This window comes from Corvus cornix, chromosome 7 (assembly GCF_000738735.6).
Source record: "Corvus cornix cornix isolate S_Up_H32 chromosome 7, ASM73873v5, whole genome shotgun sequence".
NCBI classification, from domain to species: domain Eukaryota; kingdom Metazoa; phylum Chordata; class Aves; order Passeriformes; family Corvidae; genus Corvus; species Corvus cornix.
This window is the reverse complement of record NC_046337.1, coordinates 9,125,509-9,147,101: the sequence shown is the minus strand read 5'-3', so window position 1 is coordinate 9,147,101 and position 21,593 is coordinate 9,125,509. Positions and strand designations below refer to the sequence as shown.

Here is a 21,593-nt window from a genome sequence, read left to right as displayed (position 1 = left end):
GCCAGGGGCCCCGGTCCCCGCCGCGCCTTCTCACGGGGGCAGGACACGCCTCTCACCGCCCTCGGAGCGCGCCCGGGCTGCACAGCCTATTGTGCCTACGCAGAGTCGCACAAGAACCGGCTGTCACAGTGTTTTTCAGCCCCTGAGCTTATAATGGTTAACCACTGGCTAACACTTGCTCTCCCTGCCTTAGCCTTTGAAATGAAGTCATGATGCAAAGTAAAATTACTATTTTTATCATTCTTTGTCAGAGATGCTTCCACAACCGTAGAAGGTTGCAATGAGAGTTTACTTCAGACCAACTTGTCAGCTAGCTAAGTGCTCAGGACTTTCCCTTGTAAAGCTGTTTTCAGCTATTTGATGCTGTATATTTTTACCCTTATGGCCAAATATGGGACACTAAAATAGCCAATACATGAAGTTTTTTCCCCTAACTTCACTGAACATTCATTCAGGAAATGGATAAATAACCAAATGTCATTAAAAATTGACATGCATCATCAGGTATCTACGTGTCATCACTCTGCTGAGTGACCCATGGAGATGCCTTTGTTTCTTGGTGGGCGACTGATTTATCTGTTACTTCCTAATGCACTGTTCTCCCCACAACCAGCCCAGGGTCTCCTCCCCTGCTGTAACCCTCAAAAAATTCCTGACTGTGATTGCAAATTGAGTACATTTAATCCTAAACTGTACAGCTAAGATTAGAAAGTAACAGTCTGTACAGCTGGTCATAGGATAAAGGCTTCAGGAGATTTCTGTAACAATCACCAGGACTCTGCTCCACAATTCAGCCTGCAAACTTTGGCACAGACAAAATGGGAGCCAGTGAGTTAGTTACCCGATGGGGGTCTGACATCAGTGAACTGGCCTGCTGGGACAGAGAGACCAAAAGTGGCTGAGATGATTTGATCGTCACAGCTGTCTTGGTCTGGGACAGAGGTATTTTCCTCTTGGTAGCTGGTTGTGTTGTGGACTCAGTGTGAGAACAATGTTGACAACACGCTGATGGTTTAGTTGTTGCTGAGGAGCGTTTACCCCAAGCTGAGCACTTTTCAGCTTCCCATGCTCTGCAAGCAGGCAGATGCACAGGAAGGCAGGAAGGAGCATGGCCAGGACAGGTGACCCAAAGTGGCCAAAGGGATGTTCCATACCACAGAGCATCCTGCTCAGTACAGAAACTGGGGGGAGTCAGCTGAGGGGGAGGATTGCTGCTCAGTGACAGGCTGAGCATCGCTCAGCGGGTAGTGAACAACTGGACTGTGCATCACTTGTTTCTTGTGGGTTTTATTACCCCGTCTCTCTCTCTTTTTCATTATAATTATTAGTAATAGTGTATCTCATTTTGTTTCAATTAAATAAACTGTTCTTATCTCAATGCACAAGCCTTTCCTTTCCGATTCTCTGCCCACCAGTGTTGGGGGTGATCCACTGATATGTAGCGGCTGGCTGGGGTTGAATCACAATGACAGCTTGTTTCTGTGTGCAGAAAAGCTCAGCCTCTTAGAAACAACTGGAATGTTGGCATTGTACTGCACAGAAAAGGGAGGGAACATGCAATCATGTAAAATGTTAAAAACAAATACAGCAATACAAAACCAGGCCTGGAAAGACATCCCAACCCACATGGAAGCCAAACAGTGCCCAGTACTACTAAACCTGAAAGCCAAGGTGGCAAAGTAATACAGCCTATTCACAATTGCTTAATCTTAAAATTAAAAAATTAAATAAATAAATTTTAAAAAGGGGAGTGTCATAGAGTGCAAATTGCCCCGAATCGTGCTGTTGCAGGGAAGCTCCTAAATCTAAAATATAGACAGTTATATTATTATTATTATTGCAAAAAGGAGGAAAAAGCCTGTACAATAGAATGCAGAAACACATATGGCATTTTTGTATTTTCTTTATTAGTTGTGCCTCATAGCCTTAAAGAAATGGTTCAACTCTCTGAAAATGATGTCTGTGCATGTGACACACCACCACACAGGTAATTTGCAGGTTATTTAGGCACTGCAGAGTAGCTTCATGATACAAATTAAACCTATATTGGATGCAAGGGGAGGAATACAGTTTTACAGGTGAAAAGCTGAATTAGAAGTTGTATTTAAGCTCAAACACAATGGCAGGCACAGAACCAGGAGCCCATCATCAGGGATGGCCACATACAGTTCCCATTTGCTCCAACACAGCTCTCAGCATTCAGCACTTCTGCAGAGCTAAAAATAAGGTAGGATCCATGACTAATTTCATGTGCAAAACCCAAATCACTATTGCCATTTCTACCATGAAAAGGAAAAGAAGGAGAAATCCATAGCTTGATCACAGCTAACACTGTCACAGCTGCATAAAAGTTTTTGATTAGATGGGTTACATGATGCCAGCCATGCTGACAGACACAATAATGCAAAGCTAACAGAAGTGCTGCATCTAATAAAAGCCAGTAGTGGATCTAAGGGTTTTGTCAATCAGACTGGAAAGTTGTGGGGAAAAGTGCAGATCAGATTTGCTGGTAAAGCAAGATACACAAAGTGCAACAAATAGTGATGCTATACTCATAAGAACCAAATTCTGTAAAGGCTATGTATACAGGGAAGTAAATGATTTGTGAAAAGAACATACATTGTTTGATGAGAAAAAATAACTTTTCTTAGCTAACCCCTACCAAACCACTACACTGTGAAATACAAGCAGTTTAAGTATGGCAATTGAACAAAGTAACTTCTCTCTTCTTGGTCCTTGAATGGTAAATTAACTGTTATATGTTCAGTTATTACACTTAAAGAGTTGAGAATTGATAAATTTCCTTATTCGATTCCTTTTGCTTTCAATTCTGATCGAACACGCTGCAGGTAAGAAGGATCCGGGTAACCAAAACTAGGAGAAGAAGAAAAGAATTGTTTGGACTATTTCTGCAAGGAAGCACTTGACAGTTCTACAGAACCTTCTCATCAAAATCCTTTTACAAATCTCATTGAAAATTTTATGCAGTTCTTACCCAACAGAGGAAACAGATCCATACTGCCAGTCAGAGAAGTGATATAGACAGCATAAAGCTACAAACTTCGGGAGCTGTGGCATTTTGTTGTCCAAGTTGACACTAAGAACTTGATTTTTAAAGCTGCCTGGAGTCTCACTTCAAAATAACAAGGTGTTTGAGTATACTTCCTTTTATAAAGAAAATCAGACCTAAAGCATATCCACGTGAGCATTCAAATCAGAAACATAATGGCACCTCTGGACTTGAAGTAGTGCAACACCAGGACTGTGTGTGAAGCCAGTGATAAACAAGAGAGATTTGCACAGAGCAGGGGATAAAGTAGAACTGATGCTTTTTGCTCTTTTAATGATCCTAGCCCAGTCAGGAGCATCTAGACACAAGCCTTTAGAGCTTGCAGGACACCACCAGCCCCCTAGAGGCTGCAACAAGCTTGGAAGGACTGGTCCAAGACTCCCTCCTGTCTGTGCTGCAGGCAGCTCACACTCAGTACTGGTGATTACTCCTTTCATTTAAGTGCAGCAAGTCCTCAAGAAATACTGGATAGGGTTGTCATCTATTCAGAAAATCCTCTGACATACTGAACAGCCAAAATGGAATAACCTTTTCTTCAGGATGGGGCTGGCACGGTGTCCTGTGCTCTGACCCACTAAGTGCTGCACAACTCATGGTTCCTAGCATCTAAAAGCACATGACCATATCTGTACTACAGTCTCTCTTCCTGCTGTTAGCTCTGATAAGTAGAATTTCAAATCATGTTTTACAAAGTCCGAGTGCCATCTTTACCAGGATCATAATGGACCAGCTCCTCCTGGTGCAGAACAGCAGGTAACAGGAGAGCCTTAGATCAGGAGTCCAACCTTCAGTACCATCAAGAGCTTGTTGTCCTGTTCTGTACTAGAAGCAGGTTCTAATCAAAGCAGTTAGTAACTATGTGCCTTACAAACTCACTGGTGAATGAGTAGCCTGAGGGGCAGTAGAACACTAAGCTCATGCTTGTTCCAACTGTACAAATAGGTGAAGGTGATTAATGTCTGGATCCATAGGGTATTCCACAATGACTCTGTTAGTGACAAAATCTGAAAGCTCTAAATATGGAAAATATTCAAGGCAGCCTTCCTGACATATGTGAGTAACAGTAATATTGCATAAAGAGAAGACTACTTACTGGGTAGGTCCTCCATCTCTGGCAGTTTTGTGGTGAATATCATTCCACGTGATAACACTTTGTTCACCAGTAGTATGTGACTGCCCCACTGTGAAAATCAGTTTTTGGTTAAAGGCCCTCCTGAGGAGCTCCAGAATTTCTCGCCCTTCCTTATTGTCAGGTAAATATGCTGTTCGGTGAGTTGGCAAATAATGCTGCCCTGGGTTTGGATGGTTGCTCTGTTTTGTAGAAAAACAAAACAAAAACACATTGTATATAATAAATGATTCAGATGGACTTAGCATGCCTGATGACTGATTTTGGGGAGTTTTTTTCTCTTTAGATACCTTCTTTCATATAAGTTTCATTCACACTTTCTTGTCATCACTCAGGCATCCACTGTTATTTTTCAATTTTTTTTCCCTCTTTTCTCTCCCAAATGCATGGCACCGCACCCGTGACTTTTTAATTTACTTCATTCTCAGTCCTAGTCACAAATCCAAGCACATAACATAAGGAGATTTCTCATCTGGAAAGCTATCACCAAGCCAGACCACTATTTATTTTTGTCCATTGGTGTCCACAGCAAAGAGATTGCCCCAGAAATGCTCATTACACTTGCAAAATTTTTCTTATATGACATCACTGCATAGATTTCAGTTCAGTTATTCCCAATGTACAAATTAAAGACAGGTACCTCTGTCCTGGTGCATATAAAATGAAGGGCTGACAATCTGACCATTTCACTCCTACTGTATTACTTAATCACACCCAAAAATATTGAATTAAACACTTGAAGATTTGTACAAAACAAAGAAATGTCTTGCCTGGACATACATTAAAATAATGGGAAAATAGTCAATTTTACATTTAATCTTGGTTTTGTTGTGGGAAAAATATCTTTAAGGAATACTTAAATATACTTACAGTTTGAATACCACCTTCCATATAATAGTCAATTTGAATAGTGTCACAATTGGGATAACCAGGAAGAGAGGAACGGATTTTTGTAGTTAACATTCTTCCCTCTGGTTGGTTTCCTCTCAGGACTCCACAGACAGTATTACAAACAGGACAAACTTGTTTATGAGCCAAGGCTAAGTCGATGCAACTTTTGCAAAATGCATGTTTGCACTTTTCCAGTATTTCTTTATTTTTAATTCTGTCCCTGCAAATCACACACATTTCTTCTTTTTCTTCTGTCTTTGCCCAAGTCTGTCCTTCAGAAGAAAGATTATTCTTCTGCTTAACACTGGATTTCTTCTTAGATGCTCCTGTAGCTTCTTGAGAGCTGAGGTCAGAGGACAGCAGTGCCTTATTTTTAGTTTGTGTTGAGTCTTCAATGTTAAGAAGGTCCATCATGTGCTTTTCAGCAGCATAAAGATGGTCTGGTAAACCACTCATGATTAACTTATCTTCATTCTTCTTAAGTTTTACATGAAGATCTTCGAATTGTTTTCCATTAAGTAGCATATATAAAGTTTTCTTCTGATCTTCTGAAAGCTTCAGGATGATGCTTTTTTCTCTTAACATTGCAGAGGCACTCTGAAATGCATTGATGAAACTTTCAGTAGCATGTGATGACATATCATAAGCTTTGGGCTTAGGCCTAAATATTATGACCTTCTGGCCATATGAATTCTCTTTTATTTCTATCAGTGTATCAAATTTGTCATTAATGTTTTCGATATCTTTGCTTAATATGGTTTCCAACAATTTAAACACAGAAGCATCAACTTCAATTCCATTCCTGTATTTGTACTGTTCAGATGATATTTTCATTTCCACATGGCTGTTCTCACCTTCCTCTGCTAAAAATTTTTTGGCAGCTAAAATCTCTCTCCGTGGACCACGGAGTAGCAACTGATTCCCTTCCTCTTTAGCAAGAAGACGTCCAAACCTTTCATTTAATTTTGCTACTGTCTCCCTTAATGTGTAACTGCTTGTTATGGGAACTTTTTCCTGTTCCAGACCTCTTGTAGTTTCCTGAAAAGTTGTGATAAAAAAATCACTAGCTGCTTGTAACGATGCAGGACTAGCATCAGAAGATAAGCATATTAATGTGCTATCCTTGTAATGACCTTTAATTCTTATACACACTCCAAACCTTTCGCGTAGTTCTTTGATTTCTTTTTTGCAGGTGTGACTAAAATACTCGTAGAGAGCTGTCACAACTGGAAACTCATTCATTTCTTCAGTATTCAGACCATTTTCATCTTTCAAACCATTCTTACATTCAGAATGTGAAAAATTATGGCTTGGGTCTCTGCCTGCAAGGATATCCTCAAAGTAGTGATAAGCTTTTTCAATATCTGTAAAATCTCCTGTCAATTTCTCAGAGCCATCCATCCCAGGGCTTCCTTCTCTCTTTAAGTTTGGACATATAATGGTAATTTTCTCCCTTTGGTCTTCAGTGAACATACTGGTATTCAAAGTAGCAGATACTGTAAGAAATATCTAAAGGAAAGACAAGAATATAGCAACATTAGTTTTTTCTAAGGTTTTCTGCTTGCTGCTTCTATATTTTGAGCAAGGAGGAGCTCTGTCCATCCCGGTAGTGCCAGATTACTATAAACAAGTTTGCACACAGTATTTCTTTTATGTCATGTATACTGACAATACAAACAGATGAGTAACACAATCTGCTCCTAAGTCAGCTGCAAAAATTAGTTGTTAATGTTGCCAGCATTGCAGGAGCAAAGACAGTAACTCTGCTACTTAGGCTGAGACTGTGACCAGCATTCTCTGCTCCCAACCTCTGACAACAGGGTTAGCATAACTACGGGCATTTTAGACCGTTTTTGCAAACAGGCAACCTCTGTGGCTGAGCTCAGTGCATATTAGGCCCTTTTCCCATCATTATCAGCCCCTAAAAGTCCTGAGCACCAAGTAGACAAAGCAAACAGATTTTTTCTTTCCTTGCCTATCACCCTCAAAGTTTCTGGGCACCAGGCTGACCACTGCCCTCCTAACTGGTTTTGAACGTCCCAGGTACCCTGCCAACCAGGTGGTATTGACCCTGTCACAAAGCATGCTGGTTTAATGGCACTGCCTACAAAATCAACCAGCTCCAAGTCCTAACTGGGAATGTGGACCACAACCGTGGCTGGACAGTGAAACCCATGGACCCCTTGGTGGCCAGGGAGAGTTCCACTGCCCTCCACTTCCTTTGAGGACTGACTGGATGACCCATATGCTTTTATGTGTTCTCAAGTCTAGATTGTGATTGATCTATCAATACAGCAACTTAAGCATTAAGATTTGACACGAGTTGCACCTCTCACCTCCAGGTGACTAGAAACCATAAGCTAAGCTGTGCTATCAAACACAGTGCTATATACTTATATATATATATATATGTATATATATATATACACACTATACTTATAAAATTGTCCTACCCTGATTCTGCTTCTAGAAATCCTGTGGTATTCTGCTCATTAATTCTATGCTACACTAATGATAAAATCCTGTTTTAAAAAGCAAAAAGCTTTAATTGCAACTACATCTTAGTGCCATCGTTATTCTGCCAAGGGTCCCCAAAAGAACCTGTCTGTCCCCTTAGCACCAGGTTACACAGACACAACACGTTTTAAAACCACCTATAAGTTATACTTTATTGTTCTTTATTAATATTAGACTCTCTAGTTTTCACTTATTATCTTTCTTTAAAAACTTCCCAAAAGCCATGCTTCAAAGTAACTCAAGAATCAGGGCAGAAAACAGGATTCTGAAAAATAGTAACAAACATGTTCACTTCTCTACTTTGCACAGACAGAAGGATAGGGAAGTTTGCAGTATAGTGGCACAGATGCCAGGTAAGCACTATGTTAGCACATGCTTATACCTCAAAAATGACATCTGTTACCATGCAAAACAGGGTAAGCCCTCTGAGCCAGATACCCGTGTCTTGGTAGAGCCTCCACATCATGTAGCCCTGTCTCACATCCCTAAACACAGCTGATCTTTTCTGCATAACTTTTAGTTCAAAGTGTCTGAAATCATGTTTGCTGCGCTGCATCACATCACAGCAGACTTTTTTAATGCTGAAGTAAGGGATGGAGGTAATTAGGGCTGCCTCAAGCTGCAAACCGTGTTGAAAGAGTGTTAGAAGTCTGTGTATGTAGAAAAGATCCAATCTCATACAATTCTACTTTTTGGGAGCAGCCCTTGGTGCATACTACCTCTCGAAACCTGCCAGGGTGCTGCTTTGAGGAATAGTAGTTGGCACCTGCCAGAGCCAGGCTGGAAAACATGCTGCCTGTACACATGTGTAGATCGACCTCTGCTCCGGCACTCAAATGTCACTCCTGACCCCCATTTTAATGGCAAAGATCATGTAACTGAACATTTCATTCAACTGAAATATTGAAGTGCAACATAAAAGACTCATGGAACTACAAGCAGGGCAGGTGGTGACATTGCTCTTCCTGATGTACCTTTTTGGTAAGGAGTTCCTTTGCTGTGGCCCCATGGCCATCGTTGTCCCGCTGCTCCTGCTGGGGCAGGGAAGGGCTGGCAGTGACATCGGCGTAGCTGGCAGAGGCCTGTGCTGTAATCTGGCTCTTGCCCGGGTCCCCTTCTCCCGGCAGGATGACTATCTCCAGGCATTTCGCACCCAATTCCAAGCTGTGTTTAGTGCGGGCTTCCACATTCTTCCTATCTGTGGTAATTTCAGAATGACAGAATCACAGAACTGTTATGGCTGGAAGGGATCTCTGGAGATCATCCCGTCCAATCCCAGTGCCAAGGCAGGGTCACCTGAAATGTCTCCAGAGACAGAGACTCCACGACCTCCCTAGGTAGCCTGTTCCAGTGCCCTGCCACCCTCAATGTACTCATGCTAAGGTGAAACTTCTTGTGTTTTAGTTTATGCCCTCTGCTCCTTGTCCTGTCGCTGGCTACCACTGAAAAGTCTGGCACGCCTTTGAGATATTAATATACATTAATGAGATCCCCTTTTTATTTGGACACGGGCAGATAAGGCTGATAAAGTTAGCTGAAAACCTGATGTCTGCCAGCCGCCCTAGAGCAGCCCTGCCCGGGGACGCAAAATGGTGCCCCGGCGGCCATTTCCAGTCCCCTCACAGCGCCGCCCCGTACCTTGCTCCTTAAAGAAGTCCACCCAGTAGGTGCCGGGCTTGGGGCCCGTCCGCACGTTGCACTCGCCGCCCCCCGACCGCTTTCCTGACTGGAAATACGCCTGGAGCTTAAGGATCGCCTTTTCGCCGGTGGCAGGCGCAGGGCTGAGCCGCACCAGCAGCGGCGCGGCCGCCATGGTCCCGTTCCACCGCCTGCTTTCGCTTTCGTTTCCGCTTCCCGCTCCGCCGCCTGCTTTCGCTTTCGTTTCCCGGTCTGGCCGCGGTTCCCCGCTTCGGACCACGCTGCAGCTCCGAGCGCTGAGGATCCGCGCCGAGCCGGCTTATGGGAGTCCTCCAGGTACCGCAGAGGAGCTGGGGGCAGAGGGCTCGGGGCGGCGGCGGCCTCAGGGGCTCGGGGTGCGGCGGGAACTCCCGGCGGGGCTTAGGGGAACAAAACACTCCCGGCCTCTGGCCTGGCGCTCGGAAATTACTCTGCCCGGCCTCTCCCTCCCGCGAGTGAGCCGGAGGAAGCTGTGGGCAGCTTCACCCACAGAGCTCCTGCAGCTCCGAACAGCATTTTAAAAACTAGAAAACTTTCTACAGATGTTTGAAAAGCTGGTGCTGCCGGTTTGATTTGCAACAGAACCTCTCCTGTAGGAAGGTACTATGTGTAGCCCACATACTTTGCTGCTTGTAACGTGTACTTTCTCTTTCTTTTTTTTCTTTTTATTACAATAGAGTTACATTTCAGATTACTTCAAAGGGAAGCCCGATTTAGGTAAGCCTCTCATTTAGCTATCTGCGAAGTGTGTACTTGTATGTAAGTTGAAAACTGCCAGGTACAACCAGCAAACTGGAAAACAAAAGCCAAAAGCAACCTGAAATTCATAATTAATATGAAATAGACACAGTTATGAATCACCATTATTATTCATTACTTCAACCGGACTTGCTTGCATTTTTCTTTTAAAAGCAAGAGCTCAGAAGTGCTTTGATGAATCGGCGTGTATACTTTATAAGTGCAAAACATCCGATCCTTTTTACAAGCAGGTAGCATACCCCAGAGGAAAGTTTGATTAAACTCACACATATTGATTTAAACTAATTAACATAACTGCTGCATATAGTACTGCTGACATCTGCCAGGAGAGGGCTGTATTGCCATGGTAATAATGTAAAAACTGTTCCCTACAAAAAGTGCGTTAAAAAGCCTTTCTGAGTTCATACAAGGTTCCTTACAAAGAAAGAACTTGCTTGTGGGCTTTAAGTACAGACCAAATAAGAGTCACAGAATTAAAACTTAGCATCAGATCTCTGTGGCACAGTTAAATGAACCTTCTTGGGCTTTCTAAATCTCTGAAAAGGGGAGGGAGAAGATTAGACTGTAAAAAAAAAAAAAATTGTTCAGCAATGACAGTAGGATAAAATTGAGAGCTATAAGCCACACTTCTCTGTAAAAAGACATGTTTTGATAGTAGTATCTTCTGTTTCACTTTATGTCCTAGAGTCGGTCATGGTAATGGATGAGGTCAGTTTGATCCCCGTCAGTAAAGATGCCTATGAAGCTCTTAAGAGAAGAGACTACTGTCTAAATAATCTCGTTTCCAAAAGGTTTGCTTGTACGTTGGCCTTCAGAAAAGCAGCAAAAAGTACTGTCGAAGTATACAGGAAAAAAGTAAAAGGGGGAATTGACATTTGTGTTTATAAGGATGATCTCACAAGACATGAGGTTGATGCCTTGGTGAATGCAGCGAATGAGTGTCTTGAACATGGAGGTGGTCTCGCTCTTGCCCTTGTAAAAGCTGGAGGGCCAGAAATAAAAGAGCAAAGCAGTCTTTATATTCAAAAGAATGGAAAAGTCAAAGTTGGCAATATAGCAGTGACAGGTGGAGGGAAGCTTCCTTGTAAGGAAATTATTCATGCAGTTGGGCCAAGGTGGAATCCTCATGACAAGTCAACATGCTGTTACCTACTTCAGCAAGCTATTTGGAACATTCTGTGTTATGTTAGTGCTTCAGGAAAGTTAAAGTCTGTGGCTATCCCAGCAGTGAGTTCAGGTGTCTATGCCTTCCCAGTTGATTTATGTTCTCAAGTGATTGTAATGGCTGTAAAGGAATTTGTTGAGAAAAGTCCACCAAGCTGTCTCAGGGAAATCCGCCTGGTGAACATTGAAGAGTCTACAGTTGCAGAAATAAAGAAGGCCTGTGAAAAGTTTCTGGGTGATACCAATTCACCTGAGGACACTGTGGCAGCTTCACCAAGCCAGCTTTCAACTTACCTCAAATATGGAGGCATTCGCTTGCGCATCATAAATGGATACCCTGAACAGCTGAAGGTAAGTCTGTCCTGTAATTTGAGGAACATGGTGTTGCCTCCAAGTCTTTGTGGGATTTGGAGCCCAAGAGTTCAGAATGCATTTTGTATCAGTTCACTAAATAGTTTTCTTCTCAGTTTGATGAGAATTTACACATGGTAAATAAGTTATAGTAGTAAGGAGTTGTTTTTTGTCTAAATGGGTATTGAACTTTAGAATGTTTTTATTATACATGGTGTTATAATAGGAAGCAGCTAAAGATTGGATGATTAATAATACATTCCTATGTTAAGGTTTATCTTCTTATTATATAGGAATTCACATTTTATCATGCACTCTATAGAAGTCTTCTCTTATTTTCTGCCTTGCTTTTTTCCTATCATTTATGTTCTTATAACTCCATTACTGAAATTATTCAGCAAACACTGAAACAGCTGAAGATAATTTAGATGATGTGCATCTTACCTTTAAACAGGGCAATATTTAAATTGATTAACTTTTTAGCTAGAAAATCTGGTGCAAAATGTATAAGCTCAGTCACAGGAATTCAACAGAGCTCTTAGACTGCAAAGTACAGCACAGGAACAGCATTTTCTTTTAGCAGATACTGTATCTTAAAATAAAAAATAAACTTTTATTATGAAGACGTATCGTAATTGAATAGAAGTTCATTTTTTGGTGTGAGAACAAAGGATCGCAAAGTTGACCTTGCAGGGAATTTTATTAACCAATTCTACAGCACTGAAAGATGCACATGCCCTCAAGACTGTGAGGAAAACATGTTCTTGTGTCTTTAGATAATATTCAACAATAAAGGCTAGAACAATTACTGCTATTACAGGCATTCTGTAAACAAGTTTTTTGCATTGTCCGTATTTGAAATACAGGACGCCTACTATGGGAGTCTGCTTTTTCCACTGGGAATTGGAAACAATCATAGCTTTGCAGTTCCCTTACATGTACTGACACCGCTAGTTTGGTGATGTGTCCTTGCTGCCCTAAGGCTGGGATGACAGCCATAGTTCTCTCCTGCTGATAATTGGCATGTGGGTCATTTGGATAGTGAGAGTAATAATTCTGTTCAGTACACTCTGATGACTGGAACAGCTTTGTGCATGCCGTTGGTTTCTGAACTGCCACTGCAAGGTGCATACTTTGATGTATTCCAGTGCTGCTTGTAGTAGTAAGTAGTAGGAAAATTCAAGCAGCTGATCTTGAATGTGGCAGTCAGGCCTTTTTACAGGAATTGTGCTTAGAAAGAATGCTCTCTGTAATAGCAAAGCTTTCAAATAGTCAGTTTGAAGTATACTGAAATTTGCACTCTTTCCTTGCAGAAAACAGCTATTGTTAACCCTGTGAATGCAAGGGGTGAGCCTACCTCTCAATTTTCAAGACGACTAATGGAAGAAGAGGGTTCAGCTTTTCAAAAGGAACTTCAGCATCATCTTAGATATCCACGTTTTAAGGAACCCATAGTAATGAAAAGGCGTGAGCTGCCTGGTGTGCCTGTACTGAACGTGGTGTTGAGATGCCAGCATCCGGTGTTACAGTGTGAGGTGATGATCACTTACTTTGGATTTTAATGGATTTTCATGTTGGGTGATGGCAGGACTGAAACATTTTGTTTTTCCTGCAGGAATTAAAGGATGCAGTGAAAAGATGCCTGGGTCACTTCCAGGACCACTCATCTCCCTCAGTTTCTTTTCCAGTAGATTGGTCACCAATGCTGTCTATTGACATAGTGGCAGAGACCATGATAGAAGCAATTTTAAATTTTGGCAGGGCACATCCTATGAAGAAGAGAGAAGTGCAATTTGTCGTTTTCCCAGATGACCTTGATGTCTGCAAGGTAATAAATTTGTTGTTAACTACCCCTAAGGAAAACAAAAAGCTAAAAATATTTCCACAGGTGGCTGAAAATGAAGATAGTCTATTCTGTACTAGCAACAATTGGGAGCAGCAGGTCCCAATCTCATTAGAAAATACTCAATCTTTGCAAATATTTTTTTTCACTAAACTAGAAGTCTTCACCCTGTAGTCTGATAAAAATAGGAGGGAACTTTAAAATTGTCATGTCTGTCAGTGAATGTATAAGAGTCTACTCTTAACTCATTAAGGGACAAACATTCCTCCTCAGGAGATATTGTCAGTCAGTTTTGGTTTTTTGTATGGAGCTCCTAAGGCAAAACCCTATTAACACATTCTATGAGCTAATATAATAGAAGAGTTTCAAGTAGACAGGCAGGAGAATAGTCTGGATTTTAAAACTGAGTAGGGATTCATCAGCATTAAACTGCAAGTAATGAACACCTTGATCTTACGTGATTGCATGAGATATGCCACAGCCGCAAGGAGGTGGTAAAGGTGCCAGCCATTCAGTGTGTAAGGTGTGTTACCTTAGGAGATGCCGGACAGGAATGCATTTGATATTGTCAGGAATAACATTTTGGGGAAAATTGACAATTTTCAGAATTGGGGGTGGGGGTGTAAACTGCTTGTCTAACAGTTTTGAAGAGATGAATTGCATATTTGACGAAAGAAGATTGCAAAGTCCTCCTAAACTTTTATCTTTCAAGGTTCTCCAGAGAAAATTTTATTCAGCAAATCACAAACTGGAAAACAGAAGTGATCCTTTGAGTAAGTAATGAACAGAAGGGGCATTTCCAGTAAATGAGCACTCCAGAATTGAGAATTTGTAATCACATCCCTTTAAAATAGGGAACTTAGTATTTACCTGTGTGTCTTGTGGAGAGGAGGAAGCAAAAACTCATGAGCACTTTGTATTTTTACATTAATAGGAATGGAACTGGGCGGTTCCTTTTAAGATTTAAAAACAAAACCCATTGTCATTGCCTAACTTGTTGGAAGTCATTTAGTGAAAGGCAAATAAATTCTCCATATATGTGTGTGTGTGGATTCTGGAAACCTTTCCTCCTTGTAGCTGCATCTCTTTTTTGAGCATACCGGAAGAGTAGTGTGCTTCTTGCACTGTACAGCTTGCATTACAAGTAGGAATTTGTGTCAGCACTTGAAAGTTCTTCACTCTTCCAATGCACTTGTAATTAAAAAAAAATGTATTTTCCAGGTACCGAGTCAGGGGGTCAAACTGCAAGCAGTGAACCAATGATTGAACTTAGAGGGAGCACACCTACAGCACTGGAAGCAGCAGAATCATGGCTCCAAACTGTAATGCAAATTCAGGAAGGTCGCCCTGCTGTTATTGAAAATAACTACATTTTTTGCCTTGGTAAAAAGGAGTTTGCAGAACTCTCTCAAGAGCAGCCTTCTAGTTTATGCATGTCAGAAGAAGTGAGAGGTGGACAAGCAAGACTGAAATTTCAGGGCCCTCCTGATGCTTTGGTTGATGCAGTGCTCATGACTGAAGAGTTACTGCTTCGTATGCAAGAGACGACTATAGCTGAACAAGAGAAACTGCTCTACTCATTGTGTATGTAAAGTAAATAGTGACTAATGAAGTAAATAAGTGCCTAAACAAGTTCAAGTATGAAGCAACATGTATTTCTCTATTGCTGAGAGTGGACATACATTCAGTTCACACATGCATACTGAGTATTGCTTTAATTACTGATATCCCTGTACTTTTATCATGTGAGCCCCTGGGAGACCATTTCACTCACTTGGCAGTGTTCCCAGTAGGGCACAGTTTATACAGGGGCTGGCCATGATGTATATCCAGCTGCAGTGGAGCTTCCTCCAGGATACCTTCACTTTAAAGCCTGGCCACTGGAGATTTGCAAAATTTGCACTTAATTAACACACACCTTTGCTGAGCTCTTGCTGGCTACAGCTGGATCACTGTTGCAGGGCTCAGCAGTGGACTTGTTCTGCAGAGGGCTTGGCTGTCATGAACAGTTGATACAATGAGTGGCATTACAAAAAGCTACTGAGTGATCAATTTTAATTCATGTTGGGATAGTCACTCAATATAGATACCTTTATATGAAAGCTCGGCTGTGGAGAGGTGTAATGGAGAACATAAATTGCTTTTCTTTGGTTTTCTCTCTCCCTGGTTTCCTTATAATAAATGCAGAAAAATAGAATACATTTCTATCTATATAAACTAGTTCCTCTCAAGATTAGCCTCTGACATTACTTCAGAGAATACTTAACGTTCTTTGTTCTTAATTAACCACCAACTAACGTAGCAGGTCTGCCCCCCCTTGCCTTTGCTTCAGACATTAGGATAATGAAAATTCTACTCCCTTTTTCATATCCAGGCCAACCAGAAGCAGGTCAGCTTTCAGAAGGAGACTTTCACAAGACAAGTACCGCTCACTATGTCCAGATTTCACTGGTAGACTCGCACCTCCAGGAGTTTAAAGACAGACAGAAACAGTTTGAAAAAGCTGGACTTCATGTTCTCAGGGTAAAGAGGATGTTGATGGAAAAACTGAATCTCAGCTGATATATTTGACGTAACATTGTTTAATGTAAGCTTAAAAAATCCAGATGAATTATTTCAATGCATTGCTTTTAAAAATTAGGATCAAATCAGCCTAATCCTTAAGATAGATCCAGTCTTTACTCCTAATGAAAAGTATTTTGAACATGACAAAAATAATCACTCAAAAAGTGATTAAATTCTTAGAAGTCTTTTTAATTGTACTGTATGTTCTCCCTCTTACTTTGTGCTTCAGATGCCCCTTTATAGGACTCTAGAGAAATACGAGATTGGTAAGATTAATTAAGTACAATATTCCAGGACACTATTGCAGTGTGTTTTCTTTTTGTGAGCTTGTCATCAAAAATTGCCACCTGAATTTGCCAGTGTTCTGATCTGATTATGTTTTTAAGCTAGAATCATACTGGGTATCAGTGCTTTACTAAACAGGAGGTGGACTCAGTGTCTTCAGCACAACTCAAATACTGGAAGTCAGTACACCAGGAAATATTCCCCGTGATTTCAATGGGAAGCATGGGATAGTGGTATGGTTCTCTTTGGATCAGTTGCCCATTTGAGATACTTTGTCCACTCTGTGGTCAACGCATGTAAGCTAAAGCAAAGGTTCTTGCATTGAAGAACGTAGCCTGAATAAAAGCACTTATGGATTTCATAGACACTGATCTCCATTTGCTTATGCTACGCTGTTCTTTATGTTACAGATTGAAAAGATACGTAATCCACTTCTATCTGCTGCATTCCAACAAATGAAAAAAAATGTAGATGGTAGCTCCAAAACGACCTTCAAGTTGTACCAGAATGTCCCTGCTGAGTTCTGTAGTTCAGTTTGCCAAACTGGATTTCACAGGATGTATTCTCCACCAAGAGGTAATAACTTGTTTTGGCATCTTTAGTCAAAATGAAGTGACTGACTACTAAACTTAGGTTAAAATTAAAAAAAAATGGCATTCCTAAACAAGAACTGTTTCTTACTTGCATTTAGATTTGTATGAGCTTACTTTATTACATACAGTAAGGTTTTCCTTCCTGACACTGTAGAGCCAGCAAGGCTCTAGGAGGATAAGCCTGAATTCAAGCCTAGCCCAGACACTGGACAGAACTATTAGTATACACATAATTCCATGTCCAAGTTTTATTTTGTTACATCACTCTTACAAAGTCAGTGTCCTTAGGTAGCTGCTGCGAACATGCATTCAGCCACTTGTTGCTTTGAAGCATGTTCAAGGGCCTCACAAAACACTGAGGCTGGAAGGTGCTTCTGAGGGTCATCCAGCCCAGGCCCCTGCTCAGATCAGATGTGGTCAGAGACAGCAGATAATCTGATTGCTCATGCTGCCATTCAGAGTAGAGTGGGCTTGGAGGAAAGTTGTGAGCTTTATGAAATACTGTAGTAGACAGATGCTTTCAGAAGGAGAAAGAATTAAGTGTTTAGTGCTTCATGCTGCAGTCGGTGAAGGGTGTGATATTTTGTGTGTCAATTGCAGAACTGGGATTTCAAGCAATAAACCGTTCAAAAAGTGGAGATTTGCCTTTCTTTGTCTATGCAATGTACATGGCACATTTCCACACTTTAAAAGGAATAAATAAGATGTTCTAATTTCTTTGCACTTTCCTACGTGATACTGTAACAGCACTTTATGTGACCTTTTTCTTATAAATCTCAAAGCTTCTTCTTTGTAGTTTGCATTTTTAACATCTTGCTGCCTTTGTTGTTTATCAGTCCCTTGTACATGATGACTGAAGTGTGAGTCATATTTATTTTATATAAATCCTTTAGACCGTGATGGTTCAATCACTGGATTAACAGCTAAATCTAAACAGTTACCACTGGAGTAGCAGTTAATTGGAATGGCCATCAGCTGTCATTGCTCGTGATTTCAGTGGGAGGTCTGTGCAAGCATCAGAGCCACTCCATGTGAGTTAACTTCCAAAAGGATGGCACACATTGAGCAGTAACATCACTTGTAACCCTGAATCAAGCAGCAGTCTCTTGGAGCTACCACCCTGAAAGAACCAACTGTTAAATGCTTTGTCCTCTGAAAATTTTTCTTTCTCTTTCCAGAACAAAACTATGGAGCTGGCATTTACTTTACAAGGAACCTGAGGAACCTGACCAAGGATAGAGCTACATGGGAAACAAATTCTAAAATATACGTGTTTGAGGCTGATGTAGTAACTGGCTTACACACTAGAGGCCAGCCATCTTACATTGTGCCACCAGGAGTGGAGAGGGATGCCATTACCTTATATGACAGTTTAGTAGACAGTGTACGCAGTCCTGACATCTTTGTCATTTTCAACGGTTTTGGGGCCCTTCCACAGTATTTGCTGACTTGTTCCCCAGTGACTGAGAGGTATGTAGCTTCTGGAGAAAACCAGCAACATCCTCAGTGGGTATAAAGCAGAACTGTAGCTACGGTGAAGACCCTCTGAGAACAAAGTCTAGTGCTTAGATTTGAGAGTAGTGTGCTATGGTCAAAGTGCTTCCTGAAAAGTACTCTGAAATATTCATGAAGTAAAGAGTAAGTTAATACCTGAAGGAGATGAGGACAAAATTACCTGTGAATGGAAGCAGAAGGGAAAGCATCCCAAAATACAGTTTAACATTTAACATTAACATTTAACATACCTGGTCATTTACTTAATTCCTTAAAGTGATCTCAGCTTGTGAGTATACACTTTGATGGTTGTGTGGGCTGTCATTCTTCCACTGCATTTTCTTAATCTGCGATACTGCATATGTCAGGGAAACACAAGACATCTTGGTTGTGCCTTTTGATTCTTAAGTTTGTTTTTGACTTAAGATAGCTTTCATCTGCTACATTCCCCTATTTTCCACTTAGGGACATGGTATTATATACACATAGTTATGACAAACATGAGGAAATACTTCATGATTTCTTACAGTGGTTGCTTTTACAGTTTTTATTAGTTACTTCAAGCATTGTAGATACATGTATTCAAAATAAAAAGTACGAATGTCACTATCTGTTAACTTGCATTTTTCTATACAGTCTTAAGAATGTGATTTGTACATGAGCTTCAGATTTCTCAGCAACATTCAATCTATTTGAAAGGCTACAAAATAGTAGAGAACTGGTTCAAGCTACAGCTTGAAATTGTTTTTCAATTAATCTACCTTTACCAACATCTTTTAAAGATTACATTGTCAGCCTTGTAGCCAGGTATCCCCATGCTGCTTCTGCAGTGACCTGAAGCAAATACACGGAAAAGCCCAAGAGCTAGCTAGCTATTACAGTAATTCCAGTGTAAAAGGGGATTCAGTCCAGCACTTGGGTACATGGAAGCTGTCTTTAGTAAAGCCTGCAAATGGGGAGCAGTCTGATCTCTAAAACACAGATGAAATCAGCATTTAATAAAACTTTTCAAAATAATTTGTTAATGGATTCCCAGGATGCTTGTACTGCATCTGCATCTCCTGAGCTAGTAGTTGTAGTGCTAGGAACCACTCACAAGTCCAAAAGAAATTAAGTTATAAAAGTCTAATTCTGAATTCTGAGGTTACAAGTGGAAAATTTTTTTAACCGCTACAAAATAAACTTCTAGATTAATATATTTATATTTTGGGTTTTGTAAAAATTATTTTTAAGATTAGCTATGCCTGCTGTTGCAAAGGGTAGTTTTGTAGTGTGAGTCTCTTAACACACGAGGTTTGTTCTCAAGAAATCCAACGGTTGCTCTTAGAAATTATGCTACAGTTCTGAAAACAGAATTAGTCTATTCCTATTTTAACTATTCCATTTAAGTAACCAATTGTTTTCTACTTCTGTCCGCTTTTTCCTCATGTTTCTTGATTCACACATTACTGCCATGAACACATAGTTGTAGATTTAAGATTTGCTAGCACTGAACGAAGATAAGTTCTCATTTCAGCATGTGTCAAGAGGTATCATTTTTAAAGGGGTTTCATGGTGGGATTTTTTTTTTTTCTTTCTGTTTTGAGAAAACTCAGTACAGAGTTTCTGAACTACAGCATCAGTTTTCAGAACACCTAAAGGAATGTTATTTTTGGCACAATGTAACATCTTGCTCCTAGTGGGAATAAAGAACAGTTTTTAAAACTCAGTATTACTTTAATACTGTAACACAAGTATTGGTAACTGTGTATTTCATTATTAACTTTTTATTAACTTTGTAACTCCCCTTAACTGCATCTGAAAAGGTTTGTAGTCAGTTTAATACAAAAAATAATTTTAGAGAAAGCTTTTAACATCTTACTCCTGTGCCCAGTAAAGGCTTTCTCTTCCCTCCACATACACCTGCACTTAAGGATTCAGTGTGACTGAATATTTATCTTCCATTTTATTACAGAATGATTTTTTCCTGATGTATAATTTCTCTTTAAGTTCACCAGTGTTCTCCACACATAGTGATATACTATACATTCTAGATATATATAGGTTTTTTTAAAAAAATGGTAACGTAAGAGGTTGTATATAATTATTTTCATCTGGTCGTCAAAAAGAATAATTTCATGTACAGAAACTAGAAAATAAAGCCAGCACAAGCTAAATGTACCAAGTAGTACATATCAAAATAATTACCACAGTAATTGAAAATTCCTGATCTTAGTCCTACCATAATCAGTTAACCAGGGCTATTCCACAGCCTCTGGGATTTCTCTGTTGTCCACAATGAGGGTATGAATAATTCCTTCCTTTCGTTTCCCACTACTGACAGCCTTAATGCAACAGCTGCGATCAGCAACAGTGAAGTGAGTTTCAGTCCCATCTTCCACAAATTCACCCTGGGAGAAAGGAAACAAGAAACACATGATATTTTAATAAATGAAAAGCTTGAGTGCATCAATGTCAGGATCACTTGCAGTTCCCACAGATACAGCAGCTTTAGGTACCTCTGACAAGTACTGCCCAAAAGCTGAACAAAGCTGCTGAATCTCAGGCAGGGCTTTGCCAAGGTGCCCAGTTAAGGATTTGTGGGTATTAAATGATGATGAAAACGTCACACAATCGGAAATGGTAAAGCTGGAGTTTGTAAATCAATATTACTGATTCACATCAGTAACCAAAACCAGAAAAGGCAGCGTCCTGCTGCGTTGTGCTGCACAGCCAGTAGGTGCCACACAAACCTACTCCGAAGTGGCAGAAAAAGGTGAAGTATTTAGGATCCCCTGAGTCAAGTACAACAGTTGTGTATCTTGGATACACATCTGCTGCAGTTATGTGATTTCCTGTTAGAGATTTTGCCAGGCATGGCTGTGTTTTTGTCATGATGTTTGTGACAGCAGGACAATCCATGTGCTGCTCTAATGGAAGCATAGTGTGGCACTAAACTTGCACTCACAGCTTGCAAGAATTCTTCCGAGTGCTTTCAGTACATTGTAGAAAAGGCTGATGGCCATCAGGAGCAGAAGTCCTGATTAACTGAGAGAGGAAGTTTCTTCCACTGATTACTAAGCAAACATTTGGTGAATCTTTTCATCCTACTCTCAGGTATAGCAGAACTGTTGATTTTACAATTTGTGCTCATCCAGGGGCTTCCCTGTGGCAGTAGTAACCACTGTAACTCCTCCCTGGTGAGAAAACACATCCTTCAAGGATGGGGAAGTCTACCTGGTATGCATATTGATAATGCAAAAAGACACCAAATAG

The 21,593-nt window shown here is 40.6% G+C and overlaps 3 protein-coding genes across 6 annotated transcripts in view; 1 reads left to right on the top strand and 2 right to left on the bottom strand.

The window, feature by feature from the left end:
* Positions 1-1,885: 1,885 nt before the first annotated feature.
* On the bottom strand, positions 1,886-9,440 carry DTX3L (deltex E3 ubiquitin ligase 3L). Its single transcript, XM_010407092.4, has 5 exons — positions 9,246-9,440; positions 8,582-8,805; positions 5,070-6,599; positions 4,164-4,381; positions 1,886-2,874 (listed from the first exon to the last, which is right to left on the bottom strand). Exons 1-5 carry the CDS (start codon positions 9,418-9,420, stop codon positions 2,805-2,807), a joined length of 2,217 nt encoding a protein of 738 aa, XP_010405394.4. The 5' UTR covers positions 9,421-9,440; the 3' UTR covers positions 1,886-2,804.
* Positions 9,441-9,474: 34 nt separating this feature from the next.
* On the top strand, positions 9,475-18,944 carry PARP9 (poly(ADP-ribose) polymerase family member 9). Of its 2 annotated transcripts, XM_019290211.2 has the most exons (10): positions 9,475-9,581; positions 9,962-10,001; positions 10,729-11,558; positions 12,872-13,093; positions 13,174-13,386; positions 14,114-14,174; positions 14,623-14,985; positions 15,776-15,924; positions 16,662-16,827; positions 18,023-18,944. In XM_019290211.2, exons 1-10 carry the CDS (start codon positions 9,567-9,569, stop codon positions 18,358-18,360), a joined length of 2,397 nt encoding a protein of 798 aa, XP_019145756.1. In that variant the 5' UTR covers positions 9,475-9,566; the 3' UTR covers positions 18,361-18,944. The 2 variants fall into 2 exon arrangements, with proteins under 2 accessions (XP_019145756.1, XP_010405393.1); XM_010407091.3 differs by lacking the exon at positions 18,023-18,944 and having other exon boundaries at positions 15,776-15,988; positions 16,662-16,727.
* Positions 18,871-21,593, bottom strand: part of FAIM (Fas apoptotic inhibitory molecule) — a 7,673-nt gene continuing 4,950 nt past the window's right edge. For all 3 annotated transcript variants that reach the window (XM_039555606.1, XM_039555605.1, XM_039555607.1), the window contains one exon: positions 18,871-20,728. In XM_039555606.1, coding sequence (XP_039411540.1) covers positions 20,579-20,728 — 150 coding nt within the window. In that variant the 3' untranslated portion in view covers positions 18,871-20,578. The remainder of the gene's footprint in view (positions 20,729-21,593) is intronic.

Coding starts and splice junctions, on each gene's coding strand:
- DTX3L (XM_010407092.4), bottom strand. CDS start 9,420: ATGGCGGCCGCGCCGCTGCTGGTGCGGCTCAGCCCTGCGCCTGCCACC. Junction 4,382..5,069: donor TGGAAGGTGGTATTCAAACT/GTAAGTATATTT, acceptor TCTACAAAACAG/AGCAACCATCCAAACCCAGG. Junction 2,875..4,163: donor AGAGATGGAGGACCTACCCA/GTAAGTAGTCTT, acceptor TTCTTCTCCTAG/TTTTGGTTACCCGGATCCTT.
- PARP9 (XM_019290211.2), top strand. Junction 11,559..12,871: donor GATACCCTGAACAGCTGAAG/GTAAGTCTGTCC, acceptor CTTTCCTTGCAG/AAAACAGCTATTGTTAACCC. Junction 14,175..14,622: donor AAACAGAAGTGATCCTTTGA/GTAAGTAATGAA, acceptor TGTATTTTCCAG/GTACCGAGTCAGGGGGTCAA.